Raw genomic sequence first — 15,937 nt, forward strand, 5'->3', positions numbered from 1 at the left:
CGGTCTGTGACAGTGGAAAATGGGATTTCGATCGTTCGCGGGACACCAAGCTGCCGCTGAAGAACGAGCTGTGGCCAGCTGCGGTGGATCGTAAAGTAGAACGGGTGGACCAATCAGAATGGGAGAAGAAGACAAAGACCTTCTTCCACCCCTGTAATATTAAGCCAGGATATTAAACGTCCACAACGTTGAGGCGTTTCCGGTCGGACTCTTGTCGTCCTTTTTTTCCCCAAAGAAATAAAGGAAAGGTACACACCAAGACACGACCGCCGCGCCGCCGTAGAATTTAGAGTGACGCGCTTCGTGACGTAAACCCGAGTAACTTGCAGCAGGACAATATGGTGAGAGGTCGTCGTCTCGCGCGAACGGCATGCGTGCTAATCCTTAGAAAAAGTAGGACTTTGCAAGGCAATTTCTCATCTCCAGGAGAAGATACGAAATAACGGCTTTTAACGGCTGCATCTACGTTAACCGGACGGTGTAAACCACGGACAGTCCCTGTATAAAAAGTATTGTCTACTCTGTCGCTGTATAAAAAGTAACTGTCGACACTTCACTCGCTACTGCGCGCGGCCACTCCGAGAACTTTACTGTCCTGGGGAGGAGGGGGGAAGGGGAGGGGAAAGAAAAACGAGAAAACGCGAAAAAAATCGGCCGCACGGAACGCTCTCGCGAATAAACTTCCGGAATCCTGCTAACGACCGCGACGCTTCGCGCGACTTTCAGTAGCGCGCGCGTCTCGATTTTCAAACGACGGAGCCGGCAGTCACGGATGGCAGTTTTATACTACATATATACATATATAGGTATATGTTATGTACGTATACTCTATGGCACGTACGGCCAGGGATATCGCGAAGGATTAAATGGGGCGAGCGAGGATATCGTGAAGTGAAGCCGGTCGGGCGAGATCGAAGAAAACGCCGGCTGCGATTATTTGCGAGAGACACCGTTCAGACTCGAGTGCCACATACGTTCGCAGGGAGAGAAATAAGAAAACGCGAGCGGGCGTTTCGGGAGATAGCCGGGTGAGTTTCATGACGATAATCAAATAGCACGGAGCGAAGAGAAGGGGCGATGCCCGAAATATATGGGGCATTGGCAGAGCGAGGGAAAAAGGAGAGAACCGACTTCCCGAGATGTCGTAAAGTCGCGCGCGCGCGCATGAGGTGCAGAAGAGTTAGGAGCGTAACGCGAGAAACGATTCAAGGAGTACCAAAGAGAAGCGAGTGAGTCGAGGAATACGATAGAGAGTATGAGAGTAGCGAGGTCGATGAGCGCGCGCGCGCGCGCGCACACACATGCACATGCATCGAAATCTTTTGGGCAATCAGGTTTTTAAAGAGCTGATCGGGGAGAAAACCTTATTTTTTCATCATCTGCGCTTTTGACGTAAAAAAAATGCTTCGTACGCTGGGTTACTATGTAATCTGTCTTGCTTCGTTAACGGAAACCGTTCGTACGTTCGTTGTAGTCAAAGATAGAAAACGGAACGTGATCGATCGAGGCGACGGCTTGTACACAAACGCGCTCGGTACAAGCAAATGTGAGACTCTCTGCGTTGGCAGAACTCCGTTGATTTTCAAAGTTACGAGGATGTACTAATTTATCGACCACAAAAGAAAGTTGGATCGAGTTAATTACGAGTGTACGGCAATAGACTGTTATACCAAAGATGTAATTTACGTTAATGTCGCCGACGTTTTGTTAACGCAGACGACAATAATTCTAACATAACGGTCATCTGTGTTTCCTGCAATATGACCAGGTAGTTTCAAACACATCTCAAATGAATTAGTTTAGAGTTTACAAAGGATAACCTAAATACGAATAAATGAAGCTCAAGCCCTGTGAAATAATTATACTCAATTATTTAATATCTATCTATTTTTCAGAGTTAAGCAGGAGTTATATTAAGATGACTTTTAAATTCTGAAGTATAAAAATAAAAAGACGGTAATCAGACAAATGGTTTTATAATGTAGAAATGTCTATTTTGAACGGCTCAATTTTGTCAAAATGTTACTGGAATATATTCATAAGCCTAAAAGAGGAAAAAGTACGAAAGTAGTCTATCGTAAAGGAATACTGTTTCTTTAGGATAACTCGTTCATATAGTTAGAGGTAATCACCGAAGTTGGAGATAATCCAACTTGAATGGGAGACTTTATATGAGCCACCTTATTCGGTCATCTTTCTAGATTATCATTTATTTCTGGTCCTTAATAATAATAATCTGCGTGGAAAGGTATTTAGGAATGACAGGGAGCTACTAAACTAATCTAACCATAAGAACTTTCTTCTGTTTCAAAAATAAGGATTTTTATGGAAAGAAGAAATGTTTATAAGCAAGAAAAGATCGTTGAATCAAATGAAAATCTTCGATAAATAAAATTATATTTAATATAAATTGTTCTCTTTTTTTTACGACTATCAGAAATGATAAAAACTTTTAATCATCTGGTACAGAAACTTCTTTTTAAAAAGATAAGCATGATTAAACAAGCAATTAAGAGAAAATTAAAGAATCCAGCTTACTGTCTGTTACCGCCAACATTCGTCGTCGCGTCGACGAGGGCGACGAGTACATTCGACGATTAGCCGCAGTGAAATATGATAGCGCCGGAAATCTACAGACAAGTGGAACAAAAATAAACCAGGTGCGAGACCGTTCGCGAGCGTTGGAGTGATAATCTGTAACGAAGTAGCCTGATACGGACGGCACGCGGCGAGAACATAACGATTGCTCCAAGCGCGGGCGTGAGTGTAGCTAGGGGAAAAGTTGCGGCGGCACGGGGATAGAACACTAATTAATTGGGGTTAAATAACTAACTGTAAAATACTTGGCGTGTCGGACTTGCGCGCGCGCGCGCGCATAACGAGATTCGGGAATGAATTGGCGGGCAGCCTCGGCAGTAGTGAAGAGTTTAGCCCGAGTCGGGTGAGCGACCACGGAGGGCAAGTAGGTACCTTTAATGAGGTTGATAATGGGTGGTTATATAGTCCTCCCCCCCTCCCTCCCCCCTGCCCCTCTCGGCCCAATAGCTCGCCCACCCGTTTGCTCACCTTTCTTCCCGCCGTTACTCATTGATTTCGCGGCGCAGCGGGGTTAATCGGGCCACGAGAATTTCGTATTTCAGCGGGTTTTCAGCCTTTACTCGAGGTTAAACACTCGCCCAAGAAGAGTGCCGTTAATTGGATACCCCGATTCTACCACCGCTTGTCCGCCGACACGCTGGAAAACCAGACCTCCACCGGCTTACGGCGGCGCGGCGGCGAGCGATTCCACTTTCCGCATAACGGTTCCGGGGGAGTGATAGCGACTCTATCGTGCGCCGCGATCGTGAACGGAGTCATTCCGTGCTCAAGATAATCTTCGATTCTGCTGAACTGTCGTTCGAAATCCTATGATCTGGCAGGGAAGAGGGAGACAATAGAACTGGGTCGAGTAAACTCGGGAAGGAACGCGCGGTATGGTCTTTGTTTAAATAGTCATCGTGTTTGGATAAGCAATTATTACGGACGCTTTTGCCCCGCGCCGACCCACTTGTAAAAACACTCCTCACGCGCGTAACTTTCTTAAGATGCGACACCGCGTCGCCGTGACACGCGCGCCCGCGCGCGTTAGGAATGAATAATCGAGTGTTCTTCATTCGAACGCCTCCCCTACGCGCCAAAGGGTGTAATGCGCCGTGACTAAAGCGCGCGAGAGACTCACGTCGCGGAAGACGCGTAAACAGCGGCGGCGTTAGTGTAAAATGTCGAGGAAAAACAAGGTCTTACCCGTCCTACCTCTCGGTCGTTGTCTAAACAGCGCGCCGGCGAATAAATTCATTTGCAAACGGAAACCGTGGGGCACGCGGTCATTAGGATCCGCGCGAATTGTCAAACCGGTCGTAACGCGAGCATAAAGGCGAACCCCTCACTCGGAATCAACGCCGCCGGTTCGAGCAAGTTCGAGTCCGCGCTCGGGCAACAACAATTTGGGGAATAACTCGCCGACGCGGACGACGAGGATATATACAGTTGAAGTCCGCTCGGGCGTAAATGTGCGGCGCAGCGTCGTGAAAGTTGTGTCCGCATCTCGATCATCTCTCAAACGGCGCGTATTCGAGACACACATACACAAACGTTGACACGCCGGACAGGGGTGTGCGGACGAGTTTTTTTTTTTTTATTGACACTAAAAGAACCGTAAAGAGATGCACACCCGGTTACGCGAGCGTCATTCTATCGCCCGTGCCCGAAAAATGCAACTTTGTGAAAAAAAAATTCGAGCGATCCGGATCACGATCGTGTGCGCGCTTTCGAAAGCTATCGCGATCACGCGCCCGTCTCGGTCGGTGGCCGAGCGCGCGCGTGTGGATCTTTCATAACTCGGTTTTGTGATTTATTGCGACCTCGGTGATTTTTCATCGAGCAGCCTACGAAATAAAGTGATTGATTGCGCGCGAGAAGGAGCGATGGCGAATGCGGTCGAGCGCGCGCGAGAGAGAAAGAGGGAGAGAGAGAGAGGAGAGATATATTTGTCAAGATCTCTCTCTGGGTGGATCGTTAATTTACGATTGTTAATTCGCGAAAGAGTTACCACGCTGCGGGAGCACGAAGACGAGTTCAGTTCAGACAAGCGATAAATTTGCGTGATATATGATATATAGTTATTAATGTTTTGTTAATTAGTAATAAGGGTCACAGTTAGTACAATGGCTTTGTTGTTAATGAAATCTTTGAATAAAGCATAGAAAAATACAATTGCCATCGGCAATTTTTATATCCATTTCCGAAGTATTCCATTTACTTGCGCTAACGACATATTGTGTTATTTAAGAATAATTTGGTTTTTTTTCAGTTTCTGTTTTGAGATGTAATTTAAGAAATTTAATCTTCTTTGGGTGGAAAATTCTGACTCTTCGTGTACTTATGACATGAAAGATATTTATACCAAAAGGAATTAAATCGCATTTGTAAGAAGATTTCGTTAAGACAACGATAAGATTCAAATAACGAAACTAATGAAATATTTATTTAAGAAGTAGTATATTTATCAAAATTCTCATTATTTTATAATATCTTGTAATTGTCACTATAAAATGTAATAATAATAAGCATCATAAAACTATTTCTTTCAAATAAATGTTTACATTTGCATATGAAACGTTAATTAACATAAAAAGGTACGTAAAATAAATAAGCAAGCTGACTAAAATCTCTCGCATTTATTTTCACAATAAATATGAATTTTTGGGCTACTTTAAAGTAAATTTTTTTGTATGATAAAAATATTACAATATTAATAATTTTTATATACGATGGTGTATATGTATGCAAAAAAACCACAAATTTTAACAAATTAAATAAATCCTTCTCATAAAAAAATTTTTTTAAGGTAAATTAAATTTTATCGCTTAATATTAAACTCATATATTCTGAAGGAAGTAATACATGTTCACTTCATAAAATATCATTTTTAAAATTTATTAAATCATTGCAGATTTAATGTGTAGAGTAACTCGAGATAAATCTGCCGTAGAAAACTATATCAAAATGTAATACTTAAATATGAAAAATAATCAAAGTAGGACAACGGAAAAGTGTAACTAATGTTCATTATAGATCAGCCATGACATTTTCTCTGATACGAAAATCACATATAGTTGTGAGAAACGAAAAAACAGTGCAGTGTCAGAATTACGGAAGCGATATTATGTCGTAGGCCGGCGCTGAAATGCGGCAATGATAAATGCTCCTTTTTTCTTCGACGAACGTCGTTAGCGTTGCCCTGCGATACATCATTGCTAATTAGCCATGAAACTTTTGCAACGCGCAAATCCTTAGCATGATCTAAAGAGGATGAAGAATTACACATATCTGACTCAGAACACGCCATTGAAAAAAAGATAAGGGGAAAGATATGGGGGGCAAAAAAATCTGCAACATTAAGCTTGTAAGCAATCAGATTGCAGTTAACGTCCGCAATATATCTATTATATTTGCCAAAGGAAAATCGGAAGCTTGCGAGTCAACATAAAAGTCATATTGACTTTCGAATTGATTTTAAACGTGAAATTTCGCGTTCTTGCTACACATTATATCTAAACACCTTGATTCGATACTGTATCTCTATTTATATTATAATTGCTGTAATATTAACTTTTGTGATGTCGTATATATTTCAAAAGTATTTAAATAGATACTGTATTTTCATTTATAGCATATCAAATAATTGCATCTATGTTAAGTGTTGCTATATTAACTTTTGTGACATCATATTTCAGAAATATTTAAATACATGTTTCAGAAATATTTCGCTTAAAGGTGCCAATTCATGAGACGCTGAAAATGAGCGTCAACAAGGTGAACGTGGTGGTTTCGCTTTGACGCTAGCGTCAAAGAAATGAAGTTGAATTTGTTTAATATTCAGCGTCGTCGCTGAATCGTCGTTAATCGTCCCAGTACAATCAAACATAGACTTCGAAATACGTAAAATATTAATTATTTTCAAGTAATATCTTCAAGTAATAATATTTTATAGATACATATATAAGTAAAAGATATTATTTCTGAAGATTTTTACTTGCTGAAAATGAGCGTCGAGCGTCAACGTGAAAAGGCACCTTAATTTTTCATAATAACAAGTGCAAATCAATTTTTCACAATAAGTCATTCAATCTGATCTAAAGATATTGCCTGTTTTCACTCTAATGATATCTCGAATCACATATGTCTCGAAGTTACATTAACAATCTTATTTAAATATTTAAATAGACATTTAACGAACATTTGAAATAAAAATATTCAATATATAGATATGGTCTATATAAGCTGATTTGAGATTTTATACATTACATATATGCAAGATAAATCGGTAATATATACATAACGAGAGCATATACACTGCATCAATCGAGGTTAATAAGTATATTAAAAGTATACACACAGGCGTGTGTAGTTTTACAAAATAGCCAATAAGAAATGCGTGAGATTGTTAACAAAGATCTGCGTATATATCCGAATGGCGACATATTGTTATAAACATCGTTACGAAGGTATGGTAAAACCGGTGATCACGATAACAGGCATTCGTAAAGGTCGCGAAACCGTAAAATTGAATTAAAATCGATGACAACGTTCGCTTCGCCAGATTCCCAATAACGTTACTGTTAACACGTTGCGCGTTTTTTTCGTCTGTTCGATGAAATGATCCAATTTCGTCCGTGTTCCCTGGCACGTCGGGTCGATCGTAGGAGGACAAGCATGCGGCCGATATATGCGCGCAATGGCCGTTTGCGTGACAATTAGAAAGAGACAAATACAGAGAGCCAATAGCGGAGCGGTGCGTGCAATTCGTTTCGTCGTCGTCGTCGTCGTCGTCATCGTCGAAAAGCACCCTCTCGCGTCGCAACACGCGGGCAGATCCGCCGCTGCGAGAAGTTAAAAGGTCGTTAGCTGAATTCGCAGTAGCGAACTCAAAACGCCGCGGCCGCCATAATTTACGCGGCCGTGTCCCACTCGACCCCGTCGTGAGATCGTATCACCTCGCAGGTGTCTAGCCTGCATTCTCGCGGAGGGACATGCACATGCAAGCACGGAAACGCTGTTTAACAATTCCATTCTTGCCGCGAGAAAACGTTTCGCTTAACCCCCCGTCGGTTCTCTGTGAAGCTAACTCCCATGCGAGTTTATGGAACAGAGTAAGTCTTCAATTCTCTCGCGCATACCTCACTGTTTATATCTACCTAGCTAATTTTCGTCCTACATTGTACGTATAAAGGAAGACATTTCTTTCGGCAAGAATTGATATTTTTGTACACAAATCTCGAATAAGATCGAAAGATGTATTGAATAAAAATTAATTAATTAATCTTGAATAATAATTGTACATGTGAGATTATTATCTTTAAATTTCTAATAATATTTTATGTAAAGAGAAAAGCGGGCGGTAAATCTGTGAACCAATCTTTTTTATTATAAGCTTGATAATATCACTGCTAGACGCATAAAGATTTTATCAGCCAATGGCTGATAAAGCTTATTTAAGTCGTTAGCTTAGGAGTGGAAGCGCGCTCGTGTTGTACACATACACCTACGCCAAGGGCGTGAAAGAAATTAATTTCGCGATAGCACCGAGCTAATTGTGAACTGTACTTTGAAGTCGCCCTCGATATATCACGATGCACCGAATGCATAAACGTATCGCTGCTCTCTATCCTAATGAGTTTCCCGGGCGCTGCATATCTTACCATCGCATTGTCTCTACGTTCTTAGCACATGCATCTACGAAACATTTGGAAAATCGTATTAGAATGTTAGTGCCTTTAACAGTTGACTTCATATATCTGTATACTTGTAAAACGCCTATTACTTGCCGTGATTATACTTAAGGTAGTTCTCCGGTCCTTGTACTAGAGACAATCGATTTTCTCTAGATTTTCTTGAAACTGTGAATATACGTTAATTTAAGTGTGCTTTATGCGTGGTCTAAACTTCAGTACCTCTTGCGGTATAAAAAATCAAGATACTGAGCCTCAAAGTTTCAACTTCTTTTACTAAATTTTAGTAAAAATTGAAACTTTGGAGGCTCAGTATCTCGATTTTCTCGATGCAGTATCTCGATGCAGATACTGCAGTACCTCTTGCGGTATAAAAATCGAGATACTGAGCCTCCAAAGTTTCAATTTTTACTAAAATTTAGTAAAAGAAGTTGAAACTTTGAGGCTCAGTATTTTGATTTTTTATACCGCAAGAGGTACTGAAGTTTAGACCACGCATAAAGCACACCTAAATTAACGTATATTCACAGTTTCAAGAAAATCTAGAGAAAATCGATTTTCTCTAGTACAAGGACCGGAGAACTACCTTAATGAAAAATGTGATCGAATTTTGTATAACATATAAAAGCTGGAACATATATAGGATCCAAGAAGTTCACATATTACTTCACAATTTGAATAAAACTTCATTTAATAATAGCATTAAAACATGATAAGTCGCAAAAGTTAAGCAGCTTCAAAAATAATACCGTGCTCGAGAAGTACCCCACTCAACTTTAATGGCGAGCTAGACGAGGATAAAATAATTAAAAGGCTTTATACGCCAAAACTTACTTGTTGAAATTTAAGATAAACTTTTATAGTCTCGTAATAAAAATACTATTTCAGTATACATATACTTTGTAATACGTCACGAAGTGTCGTATTATTTTCTGACAAACGAAAACACCTCATAAAGGTTAAACTGTATTATTTTTTTCGGTGACAAGTTAAGAATATTCTGTACGTATAATATTCAATCCTAATATTATACAATTCATAATCGGAAATTAAAAGGGTGGAAAATACATTTTAAGATCAGAAATAGGAGAAACATAATTCGCAGCTTATCGTCTTTAGACAGCTTCCATCGTAAGCGAATAGCGTTGATGCACTTTGGTGCAGTGGACCGCGCGCACGTGTCATTATACATTCCTCTTTGCTCATGCCAAAGGTAGGTGCATGAGAAATAGCGGTGCGTGGAACGGAAAAACAAAACTGAGAACCGCACACGTACTGAAGATAGAGTGTGCAAAAGCATGTACATATATATACATATATATATATATATATACATATATGTACATGTGTTGCCTGCGCGCATATTTATCTAACGTACGCGTTCGTATTTCGCTACTACGAGATTTCGAAGCGCGAGGCACGGAATTGCCAGTTTAATACCGATTCTGCGTACAAACACACGGGGGTGTGTCGACAGTGGTTTGCTGTTTGCGAATTAGGTGCAATCAAATGCAAAATCACACTGGCAAATATCACACGATTTACCAATCACAGACTCCCGCAATTAATTGCTTGGCGCGATATGCTATTAGCAAAGACTATTTCACTACGCTGAGAATCTGTCGGATCCCTTGAAGACTCTGTAATACACACTCCGAGATTTTGTCATATTTCGGGTACCCTACAATATTTTTATATTGATTATTCATTACTTAGATCACTGCTGTATTCTGTATTTAATGAATTATTACATTTCATACGCGATGTACAAAAATAACCAAACAGATAAAAATTAATAAATGTCACATATACGTTTCGTACTCATATTCATCTTTTAGACATATCCCTTTATTTAGATTTAATTGAATTTTTCATAATAAAAGATATGAAAATTATAATATTATCGCAACAATTTAATTTTCAAATTAAGGTTTTATAATTAAGTCTTTAATTAAATAGCTGTTCAATTAGATGACTATATCTACAATTAACCAAGACTAAAGTTCTCGAAATTTCCTTATATAATTTAAAGATTTATTTAATTGAAGAACTTTTGTGTTATCGAGATGTTGACTTTCTATATAAATAATCTCTTATCAGATAATATAATTTCGGTAAAAGTAAGAGATTTCAGTCTCATTAAAAAGTCAAGCGTAGTTAATTCGGTAGAAATTATAGTACGTATTAATAAAAGCACGTTGGCAAAAGAAGAAACTTATAGCAGGTGTAAGTCGTTTCTAGAGTGAATAAAATATAGCCTGCGCGTCAATCATGCGCCGTCGAGCTATCACCTCGAAATAGGAAATGTGCGGTAATTGTTCCGCTCACCCGAGTTATGTATTTAACAAATCAAATTGCTCCTTCCGTGAATTGACGTTTCGCCTTTAAGGAGCACTCGTTTTAACTATTAATTTAGCCTTTCCATTTATCGAATTGCTCGTTGCATGCGTCGTTTCGGGCATTACGATGAAGTATTAGACCTGTACAATCAATTTAGACTGTGAATGAGAGTGGCGTAATAAACGGTTAAATACACACAATGTCGCGCGTTTAATAACTGTGATAAATGTGATCGTGAAAAAAAGTCTGTAGAATTGATCGGGCCAACCATTTGCCACATTTTTCTTGTAAAAGCAGAATACAACAGATATTTCTCATGACTTCAAGTGCACGCCGCAGATACATTGATTTAAAATAGCAATGACAGTTTAAGGCCAGACGAATGATACTACATGAATACTAAACATGATATTATGGATACTTTCAAAATCGCAGTGTTATTTGCAAGTATAGTTTATTTAAAGTCTGGAATATTTTGTGATCAATTTATACCATTTTATTAATGAAAATAGTTTGCGTATAATAAAGAAATTAATTTCTTTATTATATAAAAAGCCTAACGAATAGCCTAACACCTTGTAACATAAAAAATCTAATTTTACAGTAGCGGCAGAAGAAATTTCTACTTTACTGATTGTTTAAATTCTCAGTACTTTCGATATTTTTGTTTCATCTATTAATCTTCATAACGTACGGATACGAAAATAAAATATTGTGATATAAACAGCGATTTTTACGATAACGAAATACAAACTAAACTTCAGATATGTTTTTATAAGATACCGGTATTATTGCAAGCAGGGTAAGTTAGTATTTAATTGTTTCAATCGTGATTATAAAACTTTCAAAAATATACAAATTTAATCGAATGCCCCACAATCCATAAAAATACATAAAGAGAATGACATAAAGTCGCGACAATTCTGAGATGTTTATAATAAATGCTTGGTAAAAAATGCTCACGCGAATAGTGCTCAAATAATTGTGTTAATTCGCAAAATGCATAAAATACGCTTGAATCCAGACTATCTGTTTTATTTGTGCACGATAAAAATTTCGCTCCGGCGTGGCGCGTCGTGCATGAATTAGGGCTGTAAGGGCCTCCACACACGAATTGGCATCATGTCTATTTGAAAATGACAGTATTACGGTTCGAAAATACTTAACGTAATTGGTGAATTCTTACGGTACGTCTTACGTTACGGATACTGCAATTTGTGTATATAGAGGACTTAACAATTTTAAAAATCGTAAGTCACAGTCTCTAGCGCGCACGGCTTTCATCGATATCTCTTTGCGAGAGGCATTCCAGCGTAAATAACTCACGTGACGACTAGATTTAAAGGAGCATGTGTTTATTATCGGCCTTATCGAATTGCCTTATCAAGGTGCGATGTGACGCGACCCGAGAACGCGGATTAAAAAGCGTCAAGCCTCTCTCGTTCGACCCGGCGTCAACCGGGACCTGCTGCAACTAATGCGGGACTAATTCGGGCGGTAAGAGGCGGCCAATTAACGGGCGGGCGAGACCAAGTGGATTTACGGAGCCTTCGGTCGACGGCGTGATAATTCGACGTTAAGTCATTAGCCCGCGCGATTACAGCGCAGGGCGCGTTTAATGGCGCCGGCGTATTTCACTGGCACCTAATCCCGCTGGCGTCCCACGTGCCGACGCGCGGCGGCGGTGGCCACGCCGCGGCGTCCGGAAATCTCGCGATTACCTCCCTTTAAATTTTCTGCCGTTTGTCCCGCCATCGTGAGACGTACGAGTAATCGTGTCCGGGCCGGGGCGCGAATAAACGGATGATCGCCGGCGCGATCTACGAAGGTGTCCTAGCCGACGGCTGAAGAACCCATTTCCCAGCCGACCGGTCGAGAAAGAGGAGTAATTATTATCACGCAAAAGGATAAGGGGGAGTTTGCTGGACTAACTTCCGCCCGTGATAATTTATACTTGCCACGATTCGCCATAGGAACGATTGCGGCGGCGGGTTTGCGCGCGGCCAAGAGGGAACGGAAAAGAAGAAGGACCGATGTGTGCGCGGAAGAAAGAACAAAACAGGTAATGAGATGGCACAACGCCGACTCTATGCGTTCCCATTTGAATGCGCACCCTCACACCCACTTTTGGTTACTTCCCGTTTACCATTTACGGCAGACACTAGCTGGCTAGCGACCGCGATTTCAATCGATGCGAGGAAACTTTTGGAACAAAAGATTTTTCGTTTCCGACATCAGTAATGTTGATTCGAAAGATCAACGCCACAGTGAAGAAAAATTGAGCGAGGAGCCTTGGTTGTGTGTTTGTGGTTACAGACTCGTCGCAGAAAATTTTACGATCGAACAACGTATCCCACAATCGCGATCAATGGAATAACATAAACTCGCTTTGCGATACCGCATTACGATCGTTCCCGCGGGATCGGAGCAGAGCTCCTGGCGACAAAGCGACGCGACGCGACGCGACTCGTCGTGACGTGAGGCGATACAGCGGGATAGGCGACTCGATCGTGGCCAATCTCGTTCGTTTAAATTACGGCCGGCTCGTAATCACCTACTGACTTTTATCATCCACGTAATAAACAAACCGCAATCGTAAAATCCGACCGTAAAATTTCCTCGGAGGAAATACCCGAGGAAGAGAGAGAGAGATAGGGAGAGAGAAAGAGAGTGCACGGTTAAATACGCAGACCTCGTGCGGAAAAGTCATAAAAACAATGCAATGAGCTACCCCTTTTTCTCTGTCGCTCACAAAGATCTCGATCGCGAGGGCCCTTCGAGCTTGGCAGTGGTTTCGATCGCGCGACGGTTCTCGTCGGGGACGGCTAAGATGGAATTCATCGAGAGGAGGAAATGTTATATTGCATAATTGCGTAAAGTGCGTAACGCTGATTCGGATCGTGCAGAATCGGTGCGGGGGAAGTCGTGCGTCTTGCCGGGGGGGGGATGAATTATTTTTACCTGATGACGGATCGTTCAGCGCGGATACCCATGTCGCGACGCAGAACACCGGGATCGCGAGAACGGGGAGCATGTTGCTACGTCGACGACGCGGCTACGTCAACTGAGGAGTAAACGCGCCGGGCGCCGCGACGCTCACCGTCGCGACGCGGTTCCGCTTTGCCGCCAACCACGCGGGCGCCTGCGTGCTGCCTCGTTCCGTGCGTCCTGCAACTTACGCGACTCCGCGTCGTCCGCGGTGAGCCGAACGGACCACGGCGAGGAGATGCGGAAATATCTCTGTTTACTATCAAACGCGATACAAACTCGAACGCGACGAAGCGCAAACGTGACGCAATTGCGTTTCGCCGCGTACACATGTTCGACGAAGAACTGCAATGCACGTGCAGCCATACATACACGGGATGCATGCGAACGCAAGAAGTACGGTACATAACAATCTCGTTATTACTTCCTTGAAAAACTTTGAAACATATTGAGACTTCCTCGAATCGAAAATATCTACATATCTTTTCTTAAAGTAGGTATGCATGTATATGGTAACCGTTTTTCTTGTCAAAATCTATCAAAATGTTAAAAGGATTTCTCTATTACCGAAAACAATTGAGCCTCTCAGAAGATAAACTAATTGACTCCATAAAATTAAAAGTAGAAAAAATTTATGAAGAATGTGCTCCAATATTAAAATTAAGAATTTATTAAAAAGTGGAATTGATAAGTGTTGCTTTTGAGACAATCAATTACTACTGTTTGCCACGTTATTACTATTTTCATTATATTAATAATTAATAACATGCAAGTTTAATATCATGCAATTGGCTTTCACGAGACTTTTCAGTTGAAAAATTTCAACGCTCATTTTTATAAAAATAATTATTTAAATACTTTAAATTAATCAATTTAAAAACTAACCATTTCAAATTTTACTCGTATATCCAGTTTCTTTTTCTTAAATTGGAAATTGATAGACAACCTTTTTTATCAAATAAATTTTACAACAATCAATAATTACATGTAAAATTATATTTGTTTTACGAAATTAAGATTGTTACTGGAGTTGTGATTAATATAAAATTTTTTTTTCTAATTTATATAGAGCCGTACGCAAGAAACAAAACTTGTCTAATCGTAAGTCCACTTTGATTAATGAGAACGCTTGTCGAAAAAGCCGAGAAAAAGCGAGTTTGTAGGTAATTACTTTCGCAATAATTACATTGCCTTGTAATCATTCTAACGATCTTATTTTGCTCCGCATCTGCTTCTTGTTTAGCACGGATGAATTTTTAAGTATTTTGATATTTATTTCACGTCGGATTTCAATTATGGCATTTAACTTATCGCTTCCGCTGCACGCTTGCTATTCTAATTGGAAACTTTCAAATACATTTATTGAATATATTTTTATATTATATAGAGTTAAAAATATTACTATTGTGTCAGATGTTGCTTGGATGTCTTTTTAATTTTTAATTGCTATAGTTTAATTAATAGTTATTGGAAAACTTTTTTATTTTCCAGACAAATATGCTATTTCTATCAAACTTGAAGTAGCGACTTCTAATTTCATACATTCGATAAATGTGATTGTTTGAAATATGCACATTAAAATATTGCATGTTGTTTACGTGTCATCTACATTAAACTAAGAAATCGTATTAAAACTCCGAAAATATCAGAACAAATACAAAGCAACGATCGATGAAATACAAAGCAGTTTATCGACGCATTGTTACGGAAAACAATCATTTGTTTTCACTGCTTCTCGTAACTTTCTACGCTTCGATGCATCAGCGAATTGTTATTCACTTTACCACCCGTAGCGTGATACGTATGCAATATTGCTCTTTTTTTCATGTCCATATAGTTTTTTTGTCACCATTTCTGCCGAACCGATTCGCGATGCACGCTCATGCAGCAAAAATCTCCTCGTGAAGTTCCCATGCGTTCGATCGTGGCAGAAAATTTTTATTTTTGCATGATTGCATGTCGCTGCGCGCTCCGATACACACGATAGTATTTTATCGGCACGAAAAACGGATCAGCGAGCGCTAAACAGTAAATAAACACCGAAATCGGGAAGGACACCTTTGCGGCATACGGAGAGCTTGGCGTAGCGCAATCCCTATCAACGATTTATCCCTCGAAGAATCGCGATGGAAGTGGCTCGCGTGATAATTCATGCTCGCCGCGGATACTATTTCGAGCACGCGTGCCACTTGATGGAATCGCACCTCCGGTTCAGCACCATTACGTACAATTGTTTTCGCTTATTACATGCATGCGATTCCCCTAGGTACGGATGTGGCGGAACGCGCCCGAGAAGCTCTTCCTTCTGTTCCTGAAGCTTGAGAAAATATTCCATTCGT

The 15,937-nt window shown here is 40.3% G+C and overlaps 1 protein-coding gene across 1 annotated transcript in view; it reads right to left on the reverse strand.

The window, feature by feature from the left end:
• The window catches only part of LOC139771648 (protein amalgam), an 81,799-nt gene extending 68,138 nt beyond the window's left edge, over positions 1-13,661 (reverse strand). The window contains exon 1 of the mRNA XM_071704580.1: positions 13,572-13,661. Coding sequence (XP_071560681.1) covers positions 13,572-13,644 — 73 coding nt within the window. The 5' untranslated portion in view covers positions 13,645-13,661. The remainder of the gene's footprint in view (positions 1-13,571) is intronic.
• Between the last annotated feature and the right edge of the window lie 2,276 nt (positions 13,662-15,937).

This window comes from Temnothorax nylanderi, unplaced genomic scaffold (genome assembly GCF_030848795.1).
Source record: "Temnothorax nylanderi isolate EJ_2023f unplaced genomic scaffold, tnyl_v1.0 TNYL_tig0042_pilon, whole genome shotgun sequence".
Taxonomy (NCBI): domain Eukaryota; kingdom Metazoa; phylum Arthropoda; class Insecta; order Hymenoptera; family Formicidae; genus Temnothorax; species Temnothorax nylanderi.